Source organism: Melanotaenia boesemani, chromosome 1 (genome assembly GCF_017639745.1).
Source record: "Melanotaenia boesemani isolate fMelBoe1 chromosome 1, fMelBoe1.pri, whole genome shotgun sequence".
In the NCBI taxonomy this organism is placed as follows: domain Eukaryota; kingdom Metazoa; phylum Chordata; class Actinopteri; order Atheriniformes; family Melanotaeniidae; genus Melanotaenia; species Melanotaenia boesemani.
In genome coordinates, this window is record NC_055682.1 from 33,588,023 (window position 1) to 33,612,644 (window position 24,622).

The 24,622-nt window shown below is 38.8% G+C and overlaps 1 protein-coding gene across 1 annotated transcript in view; it reads right to left on the reverse strand.

The window, feature by feature from the left end:
- igf1rb (insulin-like growth factor 1b receptor) overlaps positions 1-24,622 on the reverse strand; it is a 54,977-nt gene that overhangs the window by 22,147 nt on the left and 8,208 nt on the right. The window contains exon 2 of the mRNA XM_041986416.1: positions 22,564-23,130. Coding sequence (XP_041842350.1) covers positions 22,564-23,130 — 567 coding nt within the window. The remainder of the gene's footprint in view (positions 1-22,563; positions 23,131-24,622) is intronic.

Here is a 24,622-nt window from a genome sequence, read left to right on the forward strand (position 1 = left end):
AACCTACTTAAGCAAAAACAAAAGTGTAAACAAACAAACACCGACTCTCCTTTGCTTGAATAAACCTTTGGCATGGTACTCCTGGCTTCAGGCCTGAACAAATGATTTGCATTTACTGGAGAAAGACTGACATCGCACACACAAACACATGCACACCAGCCCACGAGAGCTTGTAAAACATAAAGAGGCACTCATGAAGAGGACATGCAGGCTGCTTTAAATCCAAAACAACAAAATTTGTATTTTTCCTTTTGTTTAAAGAATGTAATTACAGCAAACAAACAAACTGCGAGTACTTTTAGCTTACACAGTAGTGATACAGTTGCAGTTCAACCCCGGATCCAGAGATGAATACATATCCACTCCGGGTTTTTCAACCCGTGCTTCTACAAATAACTCCTCCAGTTGCTGTGGTGTCCCTTTAAACTGGAGGATATTGTAAGTGATGGCAGGGAAAAACTGATTGAGGTTCTCCATAAGGAAAACACTGCACTGACAAGAGGAGCCACACCTCTTGTTGGCCTTTCTCTTAACAGCAGAAGAATTTAAATGAATAGTGATGGAAGTAAAGGGTGACCACAGCTCATTTCACTAGCTGACACACACCTGAACCATTACCACACAGGTGAGCTTTTCACTTGTCTAACCATCAGTAGGCAACATATTCAACATGGCTGAAAATGAGACGACTGGTTCAGACTCTGCAGTGATGTGTCTTCAGAAACAATAGCTAATTGTTATGGAGACGATGTAAATCAGTGCATGAAATTACAGCTGTGTTAGTGTGTGTTCTGTAAGCAAAAAGAAAAGGGACGGGGATATCTGAGGCACAAACAACTGGATGAACTAATAAACTATAATTTTGAAGACATCATCCACTTTGGTTAGCCAGAAGCTGTGTTTAAACAAACCAAACAAAGCGAAGCTTGTAGGAAATTATGCGTTGTTTATAGGATGCTGAGTGATACAACGGCAAGTTATAACTTGCTGCTTTTATCAAGTCTGTCAAAGACAACAAGCTAGAGGAAAAATGTACTCATACTCTCCGATTCCTATTTCAGCCACAGATCTATTATTACACTGCAGTGATAAAGCAAAACTATAAAAAGTGGCAAACCTGAAGATAATGTGTTTAAATACTTAAGTTCATAATTTCGCTTTTGTGGTGCTAAATCATACAACAAGAACTTGACAACACACTCACACCATCATAATCTAAGTAAACCAATTGACATTGCTGCTGCCACAAAAACATTTTGGGGAAAAAACACCAGTGAGGAAGAAGCAAAAACACTCATGACAGCGCATTTGTTGTTGCTATAGATAAATAAAAGCTGTTTAGCTCTCCTGCTGTGCAGGTTTATACCATGATTCATGCTCATTTCTGCCTCCGCTTTGTAAGGGCTGTAAATCAGAGGGCCTGTGGTTGACACACTTTTTAATTTGGGTCCACCAGCAAAAACTTGAACCCAAATTTTTATAGCGTCAATATCAGCTCATTTTTAGGATTTCCTTATTATCATTACCCATATCTATACATGGGTAAAGACAGCTAATTGGGTGGTTATTGAAAGCCCCGTTTCCACTGAGCAGTTTGGTCCAGACCGGTACCGTTCTGAAGTTTTACAATGGTCCAGCCAATTCAGGTGAGCGTTGCCCCTGCAACTCAAACCGCCACTGGGCATGCAGGATTTAGACCAAATGCCTAGCGTGGCGTCATACTAGTGCGACGACAACAAACTTTTCATTCTACAAACAATGGAGGCCATTCAGCAGCTCGATTTTGATCTGCTTGGCTTTTGGTTCTTTGTCCCAACGATACATGCTGCATTGTATGACCAGACCTTACTGTTGTTTGCAGGCATCCTTTTCCCGATTATCTTTCCAACTTCCAACTGAACCATGACCTGAACGGTAACGTTGTTTGTTTCAGGCTTGCTTTTGTCGTGGGCTGTTAGGTTTTTCTGTATGCCAATCAATGGATTTTATCGTTAGATGCCAGTAGCTCCGCCCTAAATGTACCGTATAATTTACTACGGACCTACAACTGAAGGGGGTCCATAAACTGTGGTGGTATGGGCCCCTTTTATAATGGAAACACACAAAATAGCGTACCAGACCGCACCGACCTGACCCGTTCAGTGGAAACGGGGCTAAATTATTGTGAACTGTAATGAGGTTTAGGAAAATGTTGCAGAAATGTTAAGGAGAAATAAAAGCATTATTTTTAAAAACAAAATAATAGCTAGCTTTACTAATATAAAACTAAACATTTCTAATGACTCATGAGGCTGTGCTGCTTCTGACTGATTTCCCTCCCCCAGCTTTACATTTAATCCTTGTCGTGAGACTTATCTACTTTGTCCTGAATTAGGTGAAAGGCATCTCCTCTTTGGCTACATTATATGCCAAGTTAATGGCTACTCAACCAGCCATAAACATCCAGGTTTCGGTTGGTCTTTTAAATGCACACCAGTTTTTCCTGTTCTTAGTTTTGTCAACCATGATTAATATTTTTTTCCCACTGATTTTCTTCAGGACAGCCTCCAGGTGCAGCTCAAACACACAGGTGGAGTTTGATGGAGGTTGCTCTTGTTTTCTTGTGATGCTCTTTCTAGTCTCAGTCTGATGCTTCAACAGAAAGGGATGCAGCTTTTTGTTTTTCTGGAGTTGCGTAACAGGGATTTTCTTAATTTCATTTAAAACTCAATGAAAGTGCCAGCCTCTTAGCCACCGCTGAACATCTGGGGAAGACGTGAGCCCCATCAGTGCAGGTGACGCCACACAGACGAGGGGCTGCATAGGTTAAAATGCATTCAACTATCATCTAGCCTTTTTTGTTTATTTGACTCAGAGACTGTTAAAAACCCCTAAATTCCAAATTCCAGCAAATTCCACATTGTACAATTGATTTCAATTTCACAGTCAAATTCTGCAATTCTCACCTGTGCTGTTCTTTGCTGTACTGGATGACTAATGTCAACACTATGTACAACTGTGAATCAGGGCCAAGCAGAGAACAACCACCCCTTCTCAACCTTATTAATCAGAGTGTCAATCTTCCCTTAGCTCAGGTAAGGAGGAAAGGAACACTGAATATGCTCTTGTTTCTTGTGTTTGTTCATCACAGATATAAGTTTTGCAACATCCCTATCGCTTCACATTTATGTTGGCTGCTGTTATGCATCTTCACCATCACATGTATGCATGACAGACATGAGAAGACTGATTTGATTTTACAACCGTGATGTGCATCCCACAACTGTAGAGGGTGTCATGGAGGGAAAAAAAGTGCCTAACCTTCCAGTAGGGCTTAATAATGGATAAAAAAAAATGCTTAAAGAGGTGGACACTGCTGACTAAGCGACTTCGAAATAAAAATTCTGTCATAATTTCGAGGCTGAAACACAGCAGGAAGAGTTCACCTAAACGCTGCAGATTTTTTTTCCTTCAAATCAAAACTCCATGAAGATTAATCAAGCATGTTTTGATTGTAACCAGGGGGTTAATGTTGAATTCATAAAAATTCGAACCATGGCACAGAAAAGCAGCACCACTGACGAGCTCTCAGCTAACACTCATGCTCATTAACAATTAATTTGCATCTAATTTTCATGGCGAATAATTTTTTCCCTGAATGTCAGCAGGAATTTCTATATCCCAAGGTTGAACTGATACCATCAATACCATCAAAAAACCCCCAAATTTTAGATGACATGTTAGAAATCTGTTGCTTTCCCCCCTGTCAGGCAGTAACCAAGAGATGAACCACTATCCCACCTCCTGACTGACACAAAAGCCAATCAGAACCTCCAGACTGCGTGGTTCCAATAACCATTCGGCTGGCTGTTTACGCTCAGCATGAGGAGACCAGAGCTGCATTTCTCTGGCACAGAATGTTCTTTCCCTGCTACGAGCCCCCTCAAGCCCCCTGACTCCATCTCGCCCCCTGACCTCTTGCGATGGAGTGTTGGGAGCTGGAAAGGTGTACATTTGCAATGTGACAATGTATACCCTACGGCCCATGGAGAAACCAGGAGAAGGCAAGAACCCTTGTCTGGAGTTGGGTGCAGGATGGAGCTGCTGGTCTGTCACTTCCTAAACACAACTCAGACTGACAGTGAAGGGTGGACCGACGTGGAGGGGTCAGTGGGTACGCAGCCGTGCACATATGCATTCCAGTGGACGTCTGCAACATAGTGGATCCCAGCTTTTATCCTCCTCACTACCCTAGTATGCAGCTTTAACACATGCGCTGCAGTCCTGAAATTTTTCTACACGTTATCCAGACGATGAAAAGTCCAAATAAGCCAGACGGGGCTCTGAGCTTATTTCACCGAGCCCAGTTCAGGAACAAAGTATGGATGACATCCAGTTGAGCCCATATAAAAACAGAGAAGGTCACCGTGTTACAGGTGACATCTCTCTTCTTTACTGTGTGCCTGGTTTTTGCTTTCCACTGTTCAAACTACATTGCAGATGCATCAGAATTACACAGTGTTGATACATAAACACAAAAACAATCATTCAAAATTATTGGTAGCATCATATGTCATCACCAATGTGCTGTAAACAATGCAGCAATTCATACAAACTTTGTGCACTGTCCCCGGCCTTCGATCCAGGTGCCACTCCTGCATATGCCAATTAATGAAACCTGACTCAAAAGTGTCTATGTTACGATGGGCTTGAAACATCTGCAGAACAGGAGCAGGAGATGGACATCAAAGAGGGCATAGATATGACAGAGATGATGGAAGTGGAGCAGTGTAATTACAGAAGGAGATGCAAAACAAATGAAGCAGGGAATGGGTCTAAAAAGTGGGGTGGCAGAAGAGGGAAAACTAAAAACACTTAATATATCATGTCTTTATATATATGTATCTATCTTTGTGCCTGGATATCAACTATGGGATCCAGAGACAGAAAAAAACAGATTAAAATGACATATTTAAGCTACATTATGGAGCAGCAATATTACTGCCACTAGTCAAGAGAAAGCTTTGTTTTCACATCATCCTGATGTCCCTTAAATCTGCTTATGCCATTACCTGCTTGCAAGGAAATGTGTTAGAAGGGTCCGGAAACTATAGTCCTGAGACTGTAGCCACAGCACCCAAACTGCAGCTTTTGGTACTGCAGAAATACCATATTGGTTCAATTTCCAGTGCAAACTTGTCATTTACGGTGCATTCACACCAGGACAGTCCAACTAGACTCTGTACGACTAGGGACTCGGTTCAGTTAGGGGTTGTAACATCTACTGGACCTAGTTTGCCTTTTTATAGCACAAACCCTAACAAACCAGACTTTTTAAATAACACACACCCCTCTTTATCAGAGAAGGATCAAGGATTACTCAAGGACTAGACCAGACACACTATGAAGAAGAAAACTGGCTCATCTGTTAGTTAATGCAGAATAACTTCGGTTTCCACCAATTACTATATTTTCCAGACTGGCTGGTCCTGCCAATCATAGTCAGGTGTGTGTGTGTGTGTGTGTGTGTGTGTGTGTGTGTGTGTATATATATATATATGCTCAATAGTAGGTGCTCAATAGTCTTATATTTCTTCTTGATTTCTTTTATTCTTGTGTTTTATCCTGTAAGGTGACCTTGAGTGTCAAGAAAGGCGCCAACAAATAAAATGTATTATTATTATTATTATCATTATTATTATTATTATAGGTGTTTTTACTGTGCCATTGGGTATCAGCTTTAAAGTGAAAGAAGATCATTTGGAGAGCACTTTTTGAGGCAACTGCAGGGGCAGCGTTACGAAGTATAGCTCTTGTGTGACCAGACAAAGGAACAAATAAGAAGCTACAATGTATTTATGGCCGCACAGACCACCGTCTACACCGGTGCCTTTTTTATGCCTCTTCTGAGAATACTGATTATCATGATCTCCTCTACCACTGCCATGTTTGCTAGTGTAGACGTTGAAACCATTAAGCAAACTCTGAAGCATTAACATTCGATAATGTCTTAAGCAGAGGTACCCATTTATGCAAGTAAAGGGAGCATAAATGAAGTTTTACTTGGTCTGTGTTATAGCTGGCATTTTAAAAGCCTGATGAATTTAACAGCAGAAAAACATAGAAGAGCAAAAGTCTCATGAAAAAGGAGTCTGAGTGTGAGGAGAGGAGCTCCAGCTTGAGTGCAGGACATTTGCTCATGTATCAATAAATTTGAAAACAGTTTTAAATTGAAGCATAACACATTCTGCATGTAAGCAGGGACTTTATGAATATGTAGGCAGAGTTTTAAGGTTATAACATTACTTAACCCAAGTATTTTTAGAGCTCAGTGAGTAAAGTTTAAGGGGTTGACATCAAGTGTCTCTGCAGTAAAGAAGTCAGAAGATGCTGTCGGTTTGGTTATCAGGCCTTTCTGGCGGCCTATTTCAAGTACGTGCTGCTGGCTTTATCTAAACAGTGGAAAGTTACCCGACACAGCAGATTGCACCTGTGTGTCTGTTTGTTTATAAAGCTTGCTCCACTGGGCTCTATTCTGGTGATGTCAGCATTTCCATTAACATTTAAAAACAAGCTGGTTAATGAAATTATACAAATCACGCTTATTTATTTGTTTATTTTTCTTAAAAAGGGTAAGAAAAATGCAGTTTTTTGACCAATAAAAGTGGGAAATACACCATATAGACCTGCAGCTTCAGCTAATGGTTAATATCAATATTTGGTCTGAAAAAAAAAATCATTGAGAGCATTAGTTCTTTAAGAAATAAGTTTTGTATTTATAAACAATCTTTGTTTTTTTGTATCCTACCCCAAGTTTGAGTGGAGGAACTGAAAAGTTAGAGTTTTACATCGTTTTTGTAGGTGGTTATTGAGTTACTGATATAAACTGAGCCTAACAGTCTGTGTCCATTTAGTCATAAATGGGGCACTCTGGCTGTGGGTTAAAAATCATGGCAGACCTTTTAAGGAAACAGCAATAAGAGACACGCACATCCAAAAGTCATCGGACTGAGTGCTAAACCAAATGACATTTAATATGAAGAAAAAAAAATAGATCAAAGTTCTAATTGCTCTATCTTGTTTTGTTTTTTTTTCCCCCAAACAGAAATATTATCCTAGCAGGAAGCCAGGCAGGGAAACCTTACACCACTCAACAGCCAAAAGGTACGGAAATGCCTTGGTTTTGCCTCAAAGCAGATGGTTTGCAACAGGCACTTATTTTTTTGTAAAAGTGCAAAACACATTAAATGCAACAGATGTTCATAGTCGTGCTTTAACTGAAAAATGTTGCTGGTTTAATAGTCCAGTGCCATTAACTTACCCACGATCAGATGTTCCAGTGTTAGACAGAAACACTTGTTTTCAGCCCCCATCCCAGGTGTAATAGGAACACGATGTTCCATTAACAGACACACAGTTGCTGTAATGAATATCCAAGTTTTAGCAGGGTATACCACCCAACAGCACAGCATAGTAACAGATAAAAGCAGAAATCTAGACAGACGACAACACAGCTGATTCAAAAGGACTGATAGAAATCTGCATTCGCTTTGATTCAAGCAGCACCAAACAACACACCGTTGGTCAGGATTTTACAGGTTTAACCAACAGTACACACTCAGCAGTCTGAACATTAACTGGGTTTGTGCTTTTGTTTAATCCACAAAGCACTCTGCGACAGAGCTGACATTTTCATATCAGATAACTCCTTTATTTTTATTTTCTTCTTAATAACAAACCCTGTTCAAAATGTCACAAGATCCCCTCATGGCAACTAAATATGTTTTTTTAACATCTCTCTTTACAAATCTCAATTAAACCAATCTGTCAATTATTATCAGTAATAATTATAATTACAGCCCCTCCCTAAAATTCTCCATAGAAAGAAACACCATGAGGATCCAGAAAGAAGTCAATACCCAAGATATAATAGGAAGAGTGAATATTTTATTATAAAACCTATTCTATTATATTCTATTCTACAGTCATTTAGCAGACGCTTTTATCCAAAGCGATTTACGTTTGAGAGTAAGAACAACACAAGCATGAATTCAAACAAGATGGGACATCATAATTAAGTGATAGACTGCTTTGAGTTCAGTTGGACCCAGGTGCTGTCATGTAGTGCTAGAGGCAGTGCATATAATTATTTTTTTTTTTTTGTAGTTTTTGTAAGTCATTTTATTTAAATACAAGATCACGATTTCATCAAACAATATCAAGTTTGGACATAAGTGCACACAGCTTCTTCAGTACTTGGTTGAGCCAAAGAGCTGGACAAATCTTTCTAACTCTTTCTAAAAAAAAATGAAATAAAATCAATATTCAATATTCTGTTTTTGTACAGTCTCAAAATATTTGACTTATTATTATGGATGATAAAGTTTAGCAACAAATCTGTAATCAAGAAGCTGAAAACTGAAGTTCAAAGATCAAATATCTCCAGATTACTTCACTTCCCAGTGACCGCTTGAATCTAAATGGGTCCAAACCCAGCGGATTTGTCTCAGGTGTATCAGAAACTTACTTGCTCTATCAAGCAAACATCTTTCCTTCAAATACATGCCGCCAAGCAGTCATACTCAACAAAGAGTAGGATTGAACTAGATTATATGAACTGGCCTGAATCTGATTCTATTTGGATTTAATTTGATTTACAGTGAACTTACTTAAAGTGTCATATACTGTGCGCTGGTGCTACACTGATGAACTAACCTGAATATAACTGAAAACAACAGAAGCTTTAAAGGGTTAAACTGATGAAAAACTAAAGCAACTGAGGTTTCCACATTTATTCTGTTTTTCCTGTTTTTAGAGGGTTTGGTGTCTGCAGCTAACTATGTGGATCCAGTGAGTGTGGTATGATTTCAACCCAATTTCTTAACTTCACACACTCAAAAGCCTTCCCAGTGCATTCCAGTGCTCAGGCTGAAATTAGCAAAAATGTGTACCAATACATTCTCCTAGAGACAAGAGGTTGGCAGTGTACATTAAACACAACAATATTAAAGCTTCTAGTCTTAAATAAAACACAGCCTGTTTGGTCAAGTTCACTCACTGAAGCAGTCATTCAGAATACCAGTCAGTCAAAAGTGAATGTGTGTGTGTGTGTGTGTGTGTTGTCACAGGTACCTGAAGATGTTTACACAGTCATGCTGGGGGCAATGTCTTCCTTAATTCAAGCAACAGATTTTAATACAGCTAAAGAACTGAAGTTTTATCAAAGAAAAGTACGCACAAAAGTAAAATCTCATTCCCTCCAGTGTGAGGCATCTCATTAGAGATGTGGTGTCCACCTTCCTGTAGGTAATTACAGTCTATTCAAAATAAAAAATAAAAAACACCCACAGATCAGCATTTCTACCAGTGATAACAATGTGATTGTGTTTCTCTCTTTGCTTCTTACTTTTCAGTTGCATGGGACACTCTTTATTACTTTAAATCCATCACAAATATCTTTTTTGACAATGACTTCTGTTCTGTGCAAGGACCAACAACAGCATCAACACAACCCAGGGCAGCAAAAAGCTAGAACCTGTAGATGAGCGGGGATGATGTTAGCACAGCCTCGATGCAGAGGTCACAGAAAAGCTCAACGTTCAAAGGATTTAGAGGGTTTTCCAGACAAAATGCCAGCTGTTTATTATCCTTGAAGATAGGATTGTTCTTCTTGGAAAAATGATTACAGGAACACCCATTTTCTTTACCTTCTATGTTTTTAGAAGCATGTAATGTTGAAAAATGTTGTGCTAGTTCATTGAATCTGTTCTACATGACCTGACATGGAGGTAGAGAATTTGGACTCATACAGCTCTATGAATGACTGACTGGATGAGTTTGTCATTTAAAATGTTGTTCATGATAATCTACAACTTTGACTGCAACTTTTATTATTGTAAATAGAGTCATTTAGACAAAATATCCACCATCAGCAATCATTTTACAAAGAAAAACACCAGAAAAAAATATTCTGTTTGAGCTGATTCAAACAGAACAAGTACTCAACCTTGGAAGTTGTTGGAAACAAACATTGGTCAGATCAACTTACACTACATGACACCTTCAGACAAAGGGAATATCTAGCATTCCTCTGTTGACTGAACCGGAAAAGACTAGACTTATCCCCCAGAGGCTCCAAGGCAGCCAGACAAAAACAGGGTGGATGATGTTTACCAGAGAGCTATCAGATTAGCTGTTTCTTGATACCTGTAGTTTTGTGTTGGCTTAAGATTGGGATGGATAACACAATAACTGCAGTCCAAGTAGGACAAAGAGAGCTGCAGAAAAAAAAAAAACAACAGAAACAATAGACATAACTTTGAGAAGTGACAGTGTAAACCCAACAAAAAGACGACTGAACCCTTACCCAGAGACGATTTGGCCTTAACACATACTCTACATGCCATTCTGTCGAGAAACTGTTCGCTGTGTGTAACAGACAAGGAAAAGGGCTCAGACAGATTACCACACAAATGACACAAAACCTAATGCCATCACTCAAAAGAATTCACTAAACAAAACACTTCACAGTAATCATAACACAGGCTGAAGAGTGTCGAAAAAACAGCAAGTGTTTTTGAGGTAGAGCTGATGATGTAGTAAGCAATTAAAATGGATGAAGGTCCTAATAATGTTTAACCAAAGTAAACGTGTTAACATTCTGATACATTTTCTCTGGCTTCTTCACACTACACTGGTCACCAGTTTGGGTTCCAAGACATTTACCATGTTTGTCCTCCAAACACTACACCTCATTGTTAGAAAATCTCATCATCCAGTAAAAAAGGACAAATTCTCGACCATCTGGGTCACTACTGCTTTCAGTCAACATATTTTGGTGCTGCTTCTTAATCACTACATCATCGTCAAAGGTATACAAAGTGGTTACTGCTCGCAAATACAGCAGTTTAAAATTGGAACAGTACATGAGCTGTTTTGAATAAAATTCGTTTTTGCCATTTAATTTACAACTCCTGATCTCAATAGTCAGGCACAGTGGTGGAGGGTTGACAATTTGGGCTTGTTTTGATGCCATAAGACCGCTGCAAGGATTCAAGGGTCAAATTTGAGGCTATATATCCAATAGGGAAGGGAAGGGGAAATGATCATAGCTTACACTAAGATGCTGATTTGGAGGATTGATAATCAATTCACAAATAGCAAAATCAGTTTTCTGAATGTTAAAGCCTCACTACTAAACTCTGACTTCTCACTGAGGCACCCTCTAACGATGGCTTATTCAGCATTTCTCTTGCACCCTCTTTCTTCACCGAGCTCTATCCAGCCAGGAGAAGTCCCTCTGATGTTTACTTATTTTTAATCTATTGCTCCATCCCTTTTTCTTTCTTTTTCCTCTCTTCCTCCGATAATATTCTCTTGGCTTTCTTGGCTGGATCAGCCAGTGTGCGTATTAAAAACAGCAGAAATCCAGTAGCTAGCATGTGGCCCAGTTCCGTAAAGGGAAATGTTGCTGTAAACTGACGTTTCACGATGGGAAAAACAGAGTTGTGAAGTGCAGTTTCTCAGCCTCGGGACGCTGCTAACAACAGCTCCAGGAATGTACATAAATGTCACTGTGCCATCAAAACAGGTCCGAACCACAGAGTTTTAAAGTCAGAAAGTTATGCAGAGCTACTTTAATTGCGAAAGTAATGCTGACAGAAACATGCAAAAGTAGAAGTGAAGTGCCTGTTCATTATGGAGCATGCCTAAGATGACTGAGCGAGAAACCCAACCAGCACTCTCTGTATTAACAGCTAGCATATGGAAGTACTTCAGTTTTTATACAGGACTAAAATATTTCAGAAACTTGACAAACATTAGAAACAGTATTACAATTTTCCAGCCAGGAAAGGATGGAAAAACACTTGTTATAGCTGCCAATCAAAAGGTCATCGAGAAAACAATGTTGAAGCTTCATCTCAAGCAAAATATAAAGTTTATTGCAACTTATTCCATATTTAGTTTTAAAAACAGGGCTTTTGCATTATGTTACACGCTTTGAAGCTGATATTAAACATCCAATCTCAAAGAACTTTTACTGATGCAGATCCCCACACTGAAGTCATGGAATCAATGCAGGTACAATAGATTTAAATATTGATTATTTGTCTCGTTTCCAACATTATCACAGATGTTTGGCAACTAGCTTCACATGAGGACCAAAAAAGAGCAATGAATGAGTGATTATTTTGTTCATTACACATAATGTAAGAATGCTGTTTAGAACGCTGATATTTTTGTTAGTGATTCAAAACATATTGACATCTGTATTAATTTACCACAAGTATGCTGCTACAGGCCTGCTGGCTCTTTTTCAAGGCTTAAAAAGTGTAAACCATTAATCCATAATTATGTGACCAACTCTAGACACACAGACTATCAAGAGTTGTCTCTGTTTCTTTGCTTTTGTGAGCCTGAAGACAAAAACATCCCTGGAATTTGATGGGAAGGATAAATGAAGCAGGGTATCTCAATGGCAGCCTTAAAGCACATCTGTCAACTTATCACAACTGGAATTTAATGCCTGGATGTTTGGTGCTTTAACCTAGCTTCCTCTGATAAATTCTCAAGGCAATCCTGCTCTGATATTTAAAAGGGGACCAAAGCCAACTGTGCCTTGGTCTATTCAATAGTCATTAAGTGACTTACATCTGAAGGTGGTTAGGCAGTCGCGTTGAGGGTCTTTCCTAAGGACACAACTGGAAGGTGTTAATATTCGCCCCCTGTGAGATTCGAACTCGGGTCTCCTGCATGGGAGACGGATGCCCTGAATACTTAATTCGACCACAAACAGCCAAACCAAGGCGGTTTAAAAAAAAAGAAGAAAAAAAAATCGATTTATTGATTTGAATCGATTCAAAATAAATAAATCCAATTCTGATTAATAAAACTTGGGAGATTGATTTTTTTACACGTCCTCTTTACCAGTCACCTGACCCTACTCTTGCGTGACATCAAATCGAAGTAGACTGTTGTGAATCGAATGAGGAAATTACTGACGATACCTAGCCCTATCCACAATGTTGATTTATGATAAAATAAAAGTGTAAAAACAATCAAAATTTGTTAAAATGTGTCTGATTTATGCTTGGAACATGTATGTCTGTGTGCCATGACACAGACACACACAGCCATCACACACATACACATGGGATTATGTTTACAAATCACCCAACTGTACAACCATTTTTTTTTTCCTGTAATGCAACTCTGATGACTGAAGAGTGAAGTGATGGAAATAGCCTTTATAATAAAACATGTAAAATACAACCAGCTTTAAATACACAAACAAGAGATTCATCTAAGTCTCTGGTCACAGTACATCCCAATCCAACGGTGTTAACAGAGCACAATTAAAGGCCACATAATTACAGTAGGCACTTCAACACAGCCAAACCAGTAATGTTCTCTTCCAGGAATTTCAAGGATGGGTGTGGCTGCTCACTAAAAGGAGTCATGGATGTGCCTGGTTTACAAAGCAGCCCCTATAATTACCAGCCATGACAGCCTCCAGGTTTTGGGTCAGGGTAAGGGGTCCATGAGCAGTTGTGTATATATGTAAACTAGATATTGCACATCTATTACGCAGGTGCAATAGACCAAATTGTAGGAAATTTTATGTCCATATGGGAAAAAAAAAAAATTACTTCAACAGGTGATGACATCTTCTCACCATCCTCCCTTTACTAATTACATTTTTTTACAAAGTTTGATCTTGTTACATTGTTGTTGTCTTTTTTAAATATTTATTTAAATTTTTGTTGTATTGTTTGAATTGTGTTGTTTTTGTGGTGTTCTGACTTTGATTGACAGAATAATAAAAAAAAATTCTCCCTCTATAGTATCGAAAATAGTATGTATCAAGCACCATCCACAGTATTGGAGTTTAAATTTTTAATATCGTGACAAACCTTGTTAGACTTACAATTTAGAAAGTTGTCAGACACCTCTGGTAGAGCTGGGCGATATATCGAATATACTCGACGAATCCTGAAAAGTTTTACGCATGTTATATAAAATGTCTATATCGCGGACATTCGTAGTTTAGATTTCTTGCTCACAGCAGGCAGCTCACTACCGCCCCCCCCTTATTACTAAATATTTTACTAAATAAGAGCAGCTCCTATTATTAAACCAGATGTTTCTGGCTGTTTTACAGATGGTTGACATGACAATTTTCAGTGTGCACTTTTTGCTGGTGGGAGTGTAGGTCACCTGTGTGTTCACACGGCATGGTGTGTAGAGACATGACATGACGGAATTACATGTCAACATGAGAATAAGATAAATAGCACCAGTTTTTTTTTTTTTTTTTATAGTTTTTATAATTAAAAGACCAAAATATAAATGTTCTCTAGAGTAAAAGGGACCTTAGATTACTTCAGTTGTGATCTGGTGCAAAATAATCATAACGTAAATAATAAAATATTTAAAAACAAGAATTAAATGACAAAGTATATAAGACATTGAGTAATTATATAAAATAAAATATATATATTTTAAATTTATGAGAGCAGGTCAAAGCTGGTTCAAAATAAAAACTTTGTTAAAAGGTAAAAATAAACTGCGTTAAACTTAGCACTGTTTACCTAAATCCTACTGGTGTCTTTATGTAAGGTAAGGTTGAATTCAACATTTACACAGTGTTTTGTAGGAGATTTCAAAACATCAAGATGTGTATCGGGATAAAGCCAAAGAATCTTGTGATATCAGTTACAAGCCATAGCGACTAACAAAAAAAACGACTAGCGCCAAATCTAGCGACTTTTTCTGTAACTGGAAGCATGCATTTACTCTGCTGGATGAGCAGCAGGTGCTGCAGCAGGCCCCTCACCCATCCAAAAACACCCAGACAAGGCTGTGCAACAGCAGATCTAGCTTCCAGTTTACTTCTGCTCCATGACCAGACTGAAAATGAATTGCACGAAGCTGCCACTGACCGATCCTGCCCTGCTTGAAATCAGATATTAGTGTGTATTAACGTAGAGAAAAAATTTTAAGAGTTAATCTTCTAAATGTATTTGAATTATTTAATCTAGTTAAAAGATGTTCAGGTAAAAATGATCATCTTAATTAGGTTGTTTTTTAAACTTACTTGATCTCTATTGTGAAAATATGACATTTAAGTTAAGTTCACTAACTAGTGGTTAAAGTTTTTCTAGTTTTGCATTTTTTTGCACTACAATGAGCAAACAGAGCAAAGCTTTAAAACTAATTTATTTCACATTGTTAGTTTATTTTCTCATATTTATTAATATTTTTATTATATTGTTTGACTTTTATCTTTAAAAAAAAGTTTTTTCCTCCCTCTACGGTATCAAACATTATATTGAGTATCAAGGACCATCCTTAGTATTGGTATCAGCAACAACACACAGGAAGACTGTGGTGTTTAAACCATGCCACATTGGTACAAAGGGGCCCAAATTGTGCCAAGAAAATATCCCTTACATCATTACACACCACCCTGAACCGTTATTACAAGTCAGGATGGATCCATGCCTTCATGTTGTTTTCACCAAATTCTGAGCCTACCATCTGAATGTGGAGCTGAAATGGAGACTCATCAGACCAGCAACGTTTTTTCATCTTCTATTGTCCAGTGTTGGTGAGTCTGTGTGAATTGTTGCCTCAGTTTCCTGTTCTTAGCTGACAGGAAGCACCCGGTGTGGTCTTCTGCTGCTGTAGCCCATCTGCTTCAAGGCTGGATGTATTGTGCATTCAGAGATGGTATTCTGCATAGCTTGGTTTTAACCAGTAGTTATTTGAGTTACTGTTGCCTTGCTATCATCTCCAATCAGTCTGCCCATTCTCCTCTAACATCAACAAGGGATTTTCATCCAGACAACTAAATGAAAATGCCAGACAACAATATATTTTTTTCTTTTTCAGACTATTCTCTGTAAACCCTAGAGATGGTTGTGTGAGTAAATCCCAGTAGATCAGCAGTTTCTGAAATACTCAGACCAGCCCGTCTGGCACCAACAACCATGCCACGTTCAATGTCACTTAATTCCCCTTTCCTCTTCATTCTGGTGCTCAGCTTGAACTTAAGCAAGTTGTCTTGACAATGTCTACATGACTATATGTATTGAGTTGGTGGTATGTGATTGGCTGATTAGATATTTGTGTTGACAAGTAACTTAAGAATTGTACCTAATAAAGTGACCAGTGAGCAAGAGAGAGAGACAGAGAGAGAGAGAGAGAGAGAGAGAGAGAGAGAGAGAGATTAAAAAAATATATTATTATTTATAAATTATTAGGAGAAAAGACCTTAGCAATTTAGAAATCTTATTATTTTCCTCTGGTCAACTACCAGCAGATAATATCACACCTGTTTACCTGGCTTATGAAGCTTCACACAGTGCTGCTTTGACTCAGAGACTGACTCAGAGTCTCTGACTCAGGAGTGCTTCTTTGCCATGGTGGTTTTAACTGTGACTAAATAAAGTTGTGGTAAGCTTCAACATCTGAATTGCAGCTGAGAAAATAATTTTTCTCTTAGTTTCATTAGATGTGAGCATGCCAAGATGGGCAACAACGAAAAGATACAATCACAAATCAACAGTCAGGTGCCTGCTAAAGGCATGCACAGGGTAACAGACATGTTCAGCTCCTGTATGAGAATTTCTGTTAGCTGACAAGCCAAATTAAGCCCCACTGTGAAGGAAAAGGATAAACCCACAGACAATAAGGCACTGATCTGATCTATATGGATGTTTTCTTGGTTTTAAATAAATGAAGACAGATATGTGTTTTACATTTCACCATAATTTGACATAAACTTATATGCAAATAAATGCTGATAATTTGTGTGAGTTTTTATTCACTTCCACAGTAGTGACTAAACCACAAGCAACCACACAGTCCCGAGCCTTCCTTGGCCATCTCTAGATTAGTGTGTATCAAGTGAGACAGTGGGTGTTAGTCCTGATGGTGTGGAGCTAATCATAGCAGAGATTAAAGGGGCATCAGCAGGAACTAGTAGTCACTGGTGTTCCTTAAGCCATGAGCACTGGCACTGGGTCACACAAGTCAGATTGTCTGAATCAAATGACCTTACTGCTGAGCTGGCTTCTGCTGACTTTCATTTTCACTGATCAAAAATACCTAAGCCATTTTACCGGTTACCTTACATAACCTATAAACCGTATGATCTAAATCTGACATAAGAGCTTGAAGTACATGCACATGTATAATCTAAATTCCTATTTCGATTTAGTGCCATATTTTTAAATGTATGTTGCATATGGTTACAAAAAAATGACACAATTTCTTCCCCTTTTTTTCCCTCTCACTTACATTCATGTCTGATAAGGTTTAGGGCTAAAATGCTAGTTGAAGCTAAATTAAGGTTGGGATGTGCATTTAGTCACAGTGAAGTTAAGGACGGCTAAATTAGTATCTTTGTTAGAATGAACAGTGGTGTTTGCGTGTATTCATTTTAACACTGGAGCGTTTAAAGGAAAAGGAAGTGAAATGTTCTGCAATGGCTAAGTCAGATATGGTAGTTTCATATGGACCACAGTGTTCAAGTCTAATTTCAGGAGACTTCATTGATGAAAACACCCAAAACTATTGAAAATACTAACTCAGATCAGGAATATGTGTGTAAAATTGGCCTTACATATACCAATAGAGAAGCAATTGTGTAAATTACTACTTTGGTTTGTGACTGGTAGAGACCCCCAAACATCTTTAGTTAATGAGCAACGCAATACTTTTAAATAAAATAACCCTCTTTCTTTCCAACTCTCACACTCAGCATTGGATGGTCTGAGGACATAACCCCATGCACACACAGACAGGTTGTCCTCATTTACCCTAAAAAGCCTTTTTAAGTGTTTTCTTTTCTAATCTACCACTAGAAGTCGCCAAACTCATGAACACACAAATCCTTCAGCCACAGTCATGACTTCAATTGTACATTTCTACAGATAAACATGGAGATACTGCCTGTAGATGTGAACTTGACTTTGTATCTAATCAGTATTAATAGATAAAGATCACAGTCTCGTCAGGATAACAAGCAACACCTAATATATATATATATATATATATGAATATATGAATATATGAATGCACAAAGTGCTATGATAAATGAACCTACCAACAGATTAAAAAAAAACCTGAAACAGTTCATGTTTAATGTGTAATCCCTGTAACCAGAGGTTAACAGAAGACTAAAAATCCTTCCAGTAAATCACAGACCTTCTCCGTACTTTAATGATGTGCTTTCATCTCCTCAGACCATACAAAGCACTGGAAAAACATCCCCCATGCTGTTCAATGTGTGAGCGTCTGTGTGTGTGTGAGAGAGAGAAAGAGAGAGAGAGAGAGAAAGAGAGAGAGAGAGAGCGAGAGAGAGAGAGAAACAAGGCACTTGCTTCCCAGCATGCACAGACATGGCTTCTTTAGAAAAAGCCTATGAGTTATGAACAAGACAAAACACCCAAACCAGATTCCAAAAAACAAATGAGGGAAGTAAACACAGGAAAATGCAGCCCCCACCAGCACAGCTTAAAAACATTCCCACAGATGGAAACAGGCTTTGAACCTTCTTTTACCCATCAGTTTTATGAATGAGTTCAGGCTAAAGGCATGTCCTTTATATAAACTCAATGAAAACAGGCTTAGCACGTTTCCCTCCCCATCACATATCGATTCGGTGAATGACCAGCTCTGGAAATAAAATGCCTCTGAATTACAAATAGACTCTCATGCCAGCACAGCAGAAGGCTTGTGCATGAGGGACACAATTAAACAATAGATCCCAGATAAGATTCCTGAAGCCTGATACAGGGCGTTATCACAGCAACCAAATGACAGGTCCTCTTTGGTTGCAATGTTTGCTGCTATGAATTCAAAATCAAGAAAACAGTAGCAGGTTTTAGGGTGTATTTTGTGAATGTACAGGAGTGTAGATACTGGAGCTACCAGACAACGACTTGAGGAAATAAGCACCGTTTGGTCAGCTCAGCCACACCAACAATAGGCCTTCCTCACTTTAATGAAGCCTGGCTTTATTACCACCAGCCTTCTCCAGTAAATTGCCTAATAAATAGCACAATAATGCAGTCTCTGCAGTGAGAGCAATTGCACTCATGTTGTTTCAGGTCAATTCTGTTTTGAGGCATTAGTAGCAGGGACTGATGGCTCATTTGCACTGGCTGATGCAGTCCTTCTGGAGCCTGGTAGACTGCTCAACAATCTTCTTGGGGGTCCACCTCTTCTATAGCCTACTGAAACTGACTTAAAACATGTCAACTTCTCTCAGAGGAAAATGGCAAATCAACAAAAACATAAATCAGGCCCTAAAGCGTCTCTTGTGCCAGGTCAGGCACTGAAATTATGTTGGGGAGCAAAACAGCAAAAAAAAAAAGAAAAAAAAAGAAGACTTTTCACCCAGACAATATGTTAATAGTGCTGACAACAGTTGGCACATAGTGGAGCAGAGGTCTGCGTGATGAACTTGAGCGATGGGCTCTGACATCGTATAACTGTACGCAGTAGTCAGTGTTTGAAAAGCACAAACCAAAAACAAAATAATGAACTTTATTCATGTAATTTGCCACATCTTTATCCAGATCAAATCTGAGCCCAGACATGTAGTGCAGAGGAGAGATTTCAGATTAAGTGTAGATAAAAGGAGCTTTAACACCAGAGGAACTTTAATTTTTGTAGGAACAAAGAAAGCACTATCATCAGAAAGCAGTATAAGTTCTTTTTAAAGCATTAAAGTATGAGATGCATCAGTCTTTTAACAGTGCAAACTTAGAAGTACTGTATGCAGATGTCAACACAACACCACTCAGAGACTTCCTCTTGGTTTGAGAACTCCTGAAGCTAGGTTTTATTAATGTGCATTTCTGACTAAGAAAAGGCCTTCAACAGTGTTACTTGTTTCAGTAACAGGTAATCTAACTAATGACTTTTTCCATCGTTACAACGCTGTTACCGTTACTGAGGATAAAACGTTACTGACAGCATGTTACGATTGTAGGATGAGATTAATTTTTGTTTTGGGTAAGCAGAAGTTTCATATTTGTTTGGACTATAGTGTGCTACTGCTACAGTGGAGTGATTTGGTTAAACTGAAGAATAAACTCAATGTTTAGTAGAAGAGTTGCCGTGCTGTGACTGGGTCCAAGCTAAGAATAAAGTATCATATGTTTGAGCCAGAAGTTTTCCTCAAATTGATTTTATGACCCGAATTCAGTTAATAGTTAACACTGAAGACGCAGATAGTGTTGCACTATAATCCTGCACACTGACACCGTCTTAATCTGACCAGGGGAAAACAACCACAGAGCCTAAATGACAATGATTGACTGATGAAGAGTAAAACGCCATGGCAGACTTGAGTAGGTCTGCGTGCGCAGCCGAACACACACACACAAACAACCAGGAGACGCATGCAGCAACGGTGAAACCAGAGAAAAACACAGGTTTTAATTTGGAACCACAGACATCATTTTCCCTCAGAGATAAAAGACAAGAACATTATGAGAAATGTTCATTATGACCAGACGCAAAGAGTTTCTTCATGGTGGCTGGAAGCAGTTAGAATCACACGAAGCTTCTCTCCTGAGGAGGAGATGGAGACACGACATCCAGCAGCCTGAGATTTGTGTAGTTGATTTTTATTCCACTAGGTGTCCGTTCAATTCATTAGTCTGATGTAATATTCTGTTTATTATGAATAAATAAACATGCAGATAAATTTGAAGTTCTGCTTAAGGGGACATATTTGAACTATTTTTTTTAAAGTAACGGAATAATTGCTTTTCTGTGTAATTAATTACTCTTATAATGCTGTAACCCTGTTACTGTTACTTTTGTGAGACATTAAAAATAAAAATATACACATTTATTAATATCTAATCTGAATCTAGTAAAAGTAGCATGAACACTAAGATAATAAAGAAAAAATAATTATTAATCCAAGAGGGAAATTGTTAAAAGAAACGCTGTTTGCTAATGGTAGGAAAGTTTAAAAAGGAACAAGTCAATAGGGAAAAAATGTCTCATGGCTTTTACACCTAATACGCCTGTGTGGTAACACCAGCAGATCAATTTGCATTTGAGGCAGCCTTGAAGACACTGGCATGGATAAAGACATATGTTGGTAGTTTAGACATTTAGAGCTGGTTGTTGGGTGTTTGAGAATAATAATATTAAAATCTCTATCCTTCGTCCTTCAGTCTTCTACCTCAAGAACTCTACATGATGAAGTCTCAACAATGTGGAGACAGAAAAATGACCTTAAATTATTGGAAACTTTGTTGTTTGTACAAAGTGTACCACATGGTCGCCTCAGTGCCAATTGCTTGTGCAAGTGGCGTGCATAGACGAATATTTGTTAAGTTTACGATGCAGCAGGTGCGTTTGAACACATGACTGTTGAGGTTTAATTCATCAGGCTGATCGTTCATATGAAAACTAGTTAAATCATGTGTACTGACACTATAACTTTCAGATGAAACAATCAACTTTCTTCACTTAGTCTAATGCAAACAGAGCAGAGGTGTCTGTATTACATTGTTGGCTGTTACCTTCCTGTATGCAAAAGTTATGATAAACTGTGCAAGTTCCTCTCCTTCACCTGACACCCCCTCTGTTGATCCAGCACATCATCCTCCAATATATTCCACCTCCTGTTTTTCTTCCCAGCATGCCCACACTCTGTCACTCCAACAACCCACAAAGCAGCCCAGGCGCAAGTGTGCCTGTCAGACATTTGCATCTTTGTACAGCTCCTGTTCGCATGTGTGCGCACATGTACGCCTATCTATACTGCAAGTGCGTTTGATGGCGATGACTGCATGTCGTCCCAGGCCAGTCCCGCGACAGTTTCATGTCACAAGACTAAAAACATCAACATGCTGAGTCTGCAGCAAGGCGCCAGTCACCAGGGAAACAATTCAGCCAGACACACACACACACACACATTCAGTCAGCCAAAACACATTGTCTGAAAGGCACCAGCAAAAACAAGGCGTCTAAAATGCTGCAGACTTAAACACAAAAAGGCAGCATTTGTACTCATCGTGAGCCAGTAATTTAACTAAATCCTTTCATTTGATTTGTTTAAGAAGGCGAGAACAAATACACTGAATTAAAACAGCCTTAATATTTTAGCTGTTGTGTTATTTGAGAAAATAAAGCCTAAAAAACAGGCAAACCACCCCAAAATCCACTTTGAGTTTGTTAGTAAGGACGTGCTGTCATTTGACAGACATTTGATACTCACACTGAAACCCTTACAACAACAAAGCATTGGACTGCGACCGAATTGCAGTGCGAACTCGTATCTTTTAGATCCTTCTTTGACTGTCCTTAACTGATAAATGTTTCAGATACATTAAAGCAAAGATCTAAAGAGAACTAAATCATGCATAACACTCTCCCTCCCTCGGCTTTCCTCCTTCCTAGCAGTCAAAACATAACAGTTAAGTGACAAGTAGTGGGCTGTAGCTGCATTCCTGTCCACTTTGCTCCGAAATTTGCTTTTACATAAACCAGGTCTGCACCTTCCAAATCAAATCCCAGATGTGCCGTCATGTGTTAGAGTCTGCTTACCTTTCTGACAATGATTGGAGTTCCAGCAGCGGTAATTGTAGTTGTTGTTAAACATGGTCTTTCTGCACAGAGGGTTGTTCTCCATAATGCCTGGACAAACGTCACTGCACTCTTTGGACTGCTTGTTCCCAGCGATGTAATTGTTGAACTCTGCATCCATGATGAGAGACCAGTCTAAGGAGTCCAGGTAGCAGAGCTCTGGGTTCTTCTCAATGCGGATGGCCCCGCGGGTGATGTTCCTCAGGTTGTACAGACCGATGTCCTTCAGGCTGGTCATCTCGAAGATCACCAGGGCGTAGTTATAGAAAAGGTTGCGGCCGCGGATGACGGCGAGGTTGGGAAAGAGCGTGCTCAGACTGTCCAGGCCAGACACCCTGAACAGCAGCAGATAGTCTGTGATCATGGTCAGCTTGGGAAAGCTGAGGGAGCGGAAGACTTCCTGGTTGATGTTGTTGTTGTTTTTGTCACCGATGAGGAGGATCTGCAAGTAGCCCTCCACCACCGTGCAGTTCTCCAGACGCCTAAATTCACTGATGTCATTGCCAATGTCGATGCTGGGACCACAAACTACGGAGGAGGAAACAAAAAGAAGTCATTTCTTTGTTTTATCCTCTACTTGATGTAATCAAAACAATTTCATGATTGCAGTATGACTAAATCAAACACTTCTGCCTTCTTGTTTTTTTTTTAGGCACCAAGCACCAAAAATCTTAAATGTAACAAAACAATGTCCTCATTCCTGAAATAGTGATACTTATGAAAAGAAGTTTATCCAATACATTTTTTAAATATTGACAGTACACTTGAGCTGTGCTGTTGTTGGCAGAACATGTTTGCCTTCCAATTCTGCTTTTCAAATAAACCTAACATGGCGCGATAAAGTAAACATTCGAGTCAGGTTTGATTGCAGCTGAGGTTAACAGCTCTATAAAGTTTTGATTGTGTCCACCTTTTAAGCCCTTGGTGTTTAGTTTCATGCATCTGCTTTTACAAAGCTTTCTTTGCAAAGCATCAAAGGACGTCATACTTTTCTACTATAAAAGACGTCATCCATAAATGCTGTGTGTTGATCGAACACCATGAATGTGGTCGAACTTGACAAAGGACAGAATTAATGATGGAGGAGTTTTGTTAGTACTACAGCAACATCACAGCTGGCCTTTGAGGCAAAGCAGTGGCACATGCTACTAAATGCTAATGCAAATATATTCAGTACAATACAGGTAGGTTCAAGTTACAATTATAGGTCATTTAATAGGACAACTACCCTCATCCCAGTATACGTGAGAGGGAAGTTGATTTATTGTTTGAAATTAGTCGGAAAAACATTTTTATGTCACTAACAAAAGCAACTGGAACAATTTAGCTTATTTAACAAAGGGTTGGCATAACCATTTCATGTGAATATTTTCTGTTATTGCTGGTTGCTTCTTCTGTGCACGGGATAGTTTTATGAAAAGAGATGAAACAAAGGATGGGCACCATGGAGCATATCCTGAACTACATATGCTCAGGATATGCTCCATGGGTTCATTTAAACTAAGGATACGTAATGATTTCTGGATATTGTAATTCATCTTTCAACCACATCATCTGTGTGTAGTAATTCGATTCTGAGAAATGTGGTTAAATATGAATACGGTCAGATATACAGTGTCTCACATAAGTGAGTGCACCCCTCACATTTTTATAAAAATATTTTAGTATATCTTCTCATGAAATAACACTATATAAATTAAACTTTGTTATACAGAATATCAAACTATGGAAAGTAAACTTTGATATTCTGTATGTCAAAGTTTAATTTCTTTAGTGTTGTCTCATGCAAAGATATACTAAAATATTTGCAAAAAAACACAACACAACACAACACAACAACAGAAGCGTCACGTGTCGACCGCTAGTTTTGATGCATGCAATTTATGCATCTTTGCTGACGGCATAAATACTCTACCAGAAACAGGTTTTGCTTCAATAGACCAAATTAAAAACATGACACAGAGGTCAACCACTGTTGCTGTTGTGCTTTTCGCTGGTTAAGTTTGGTCTGAGCGCGTAA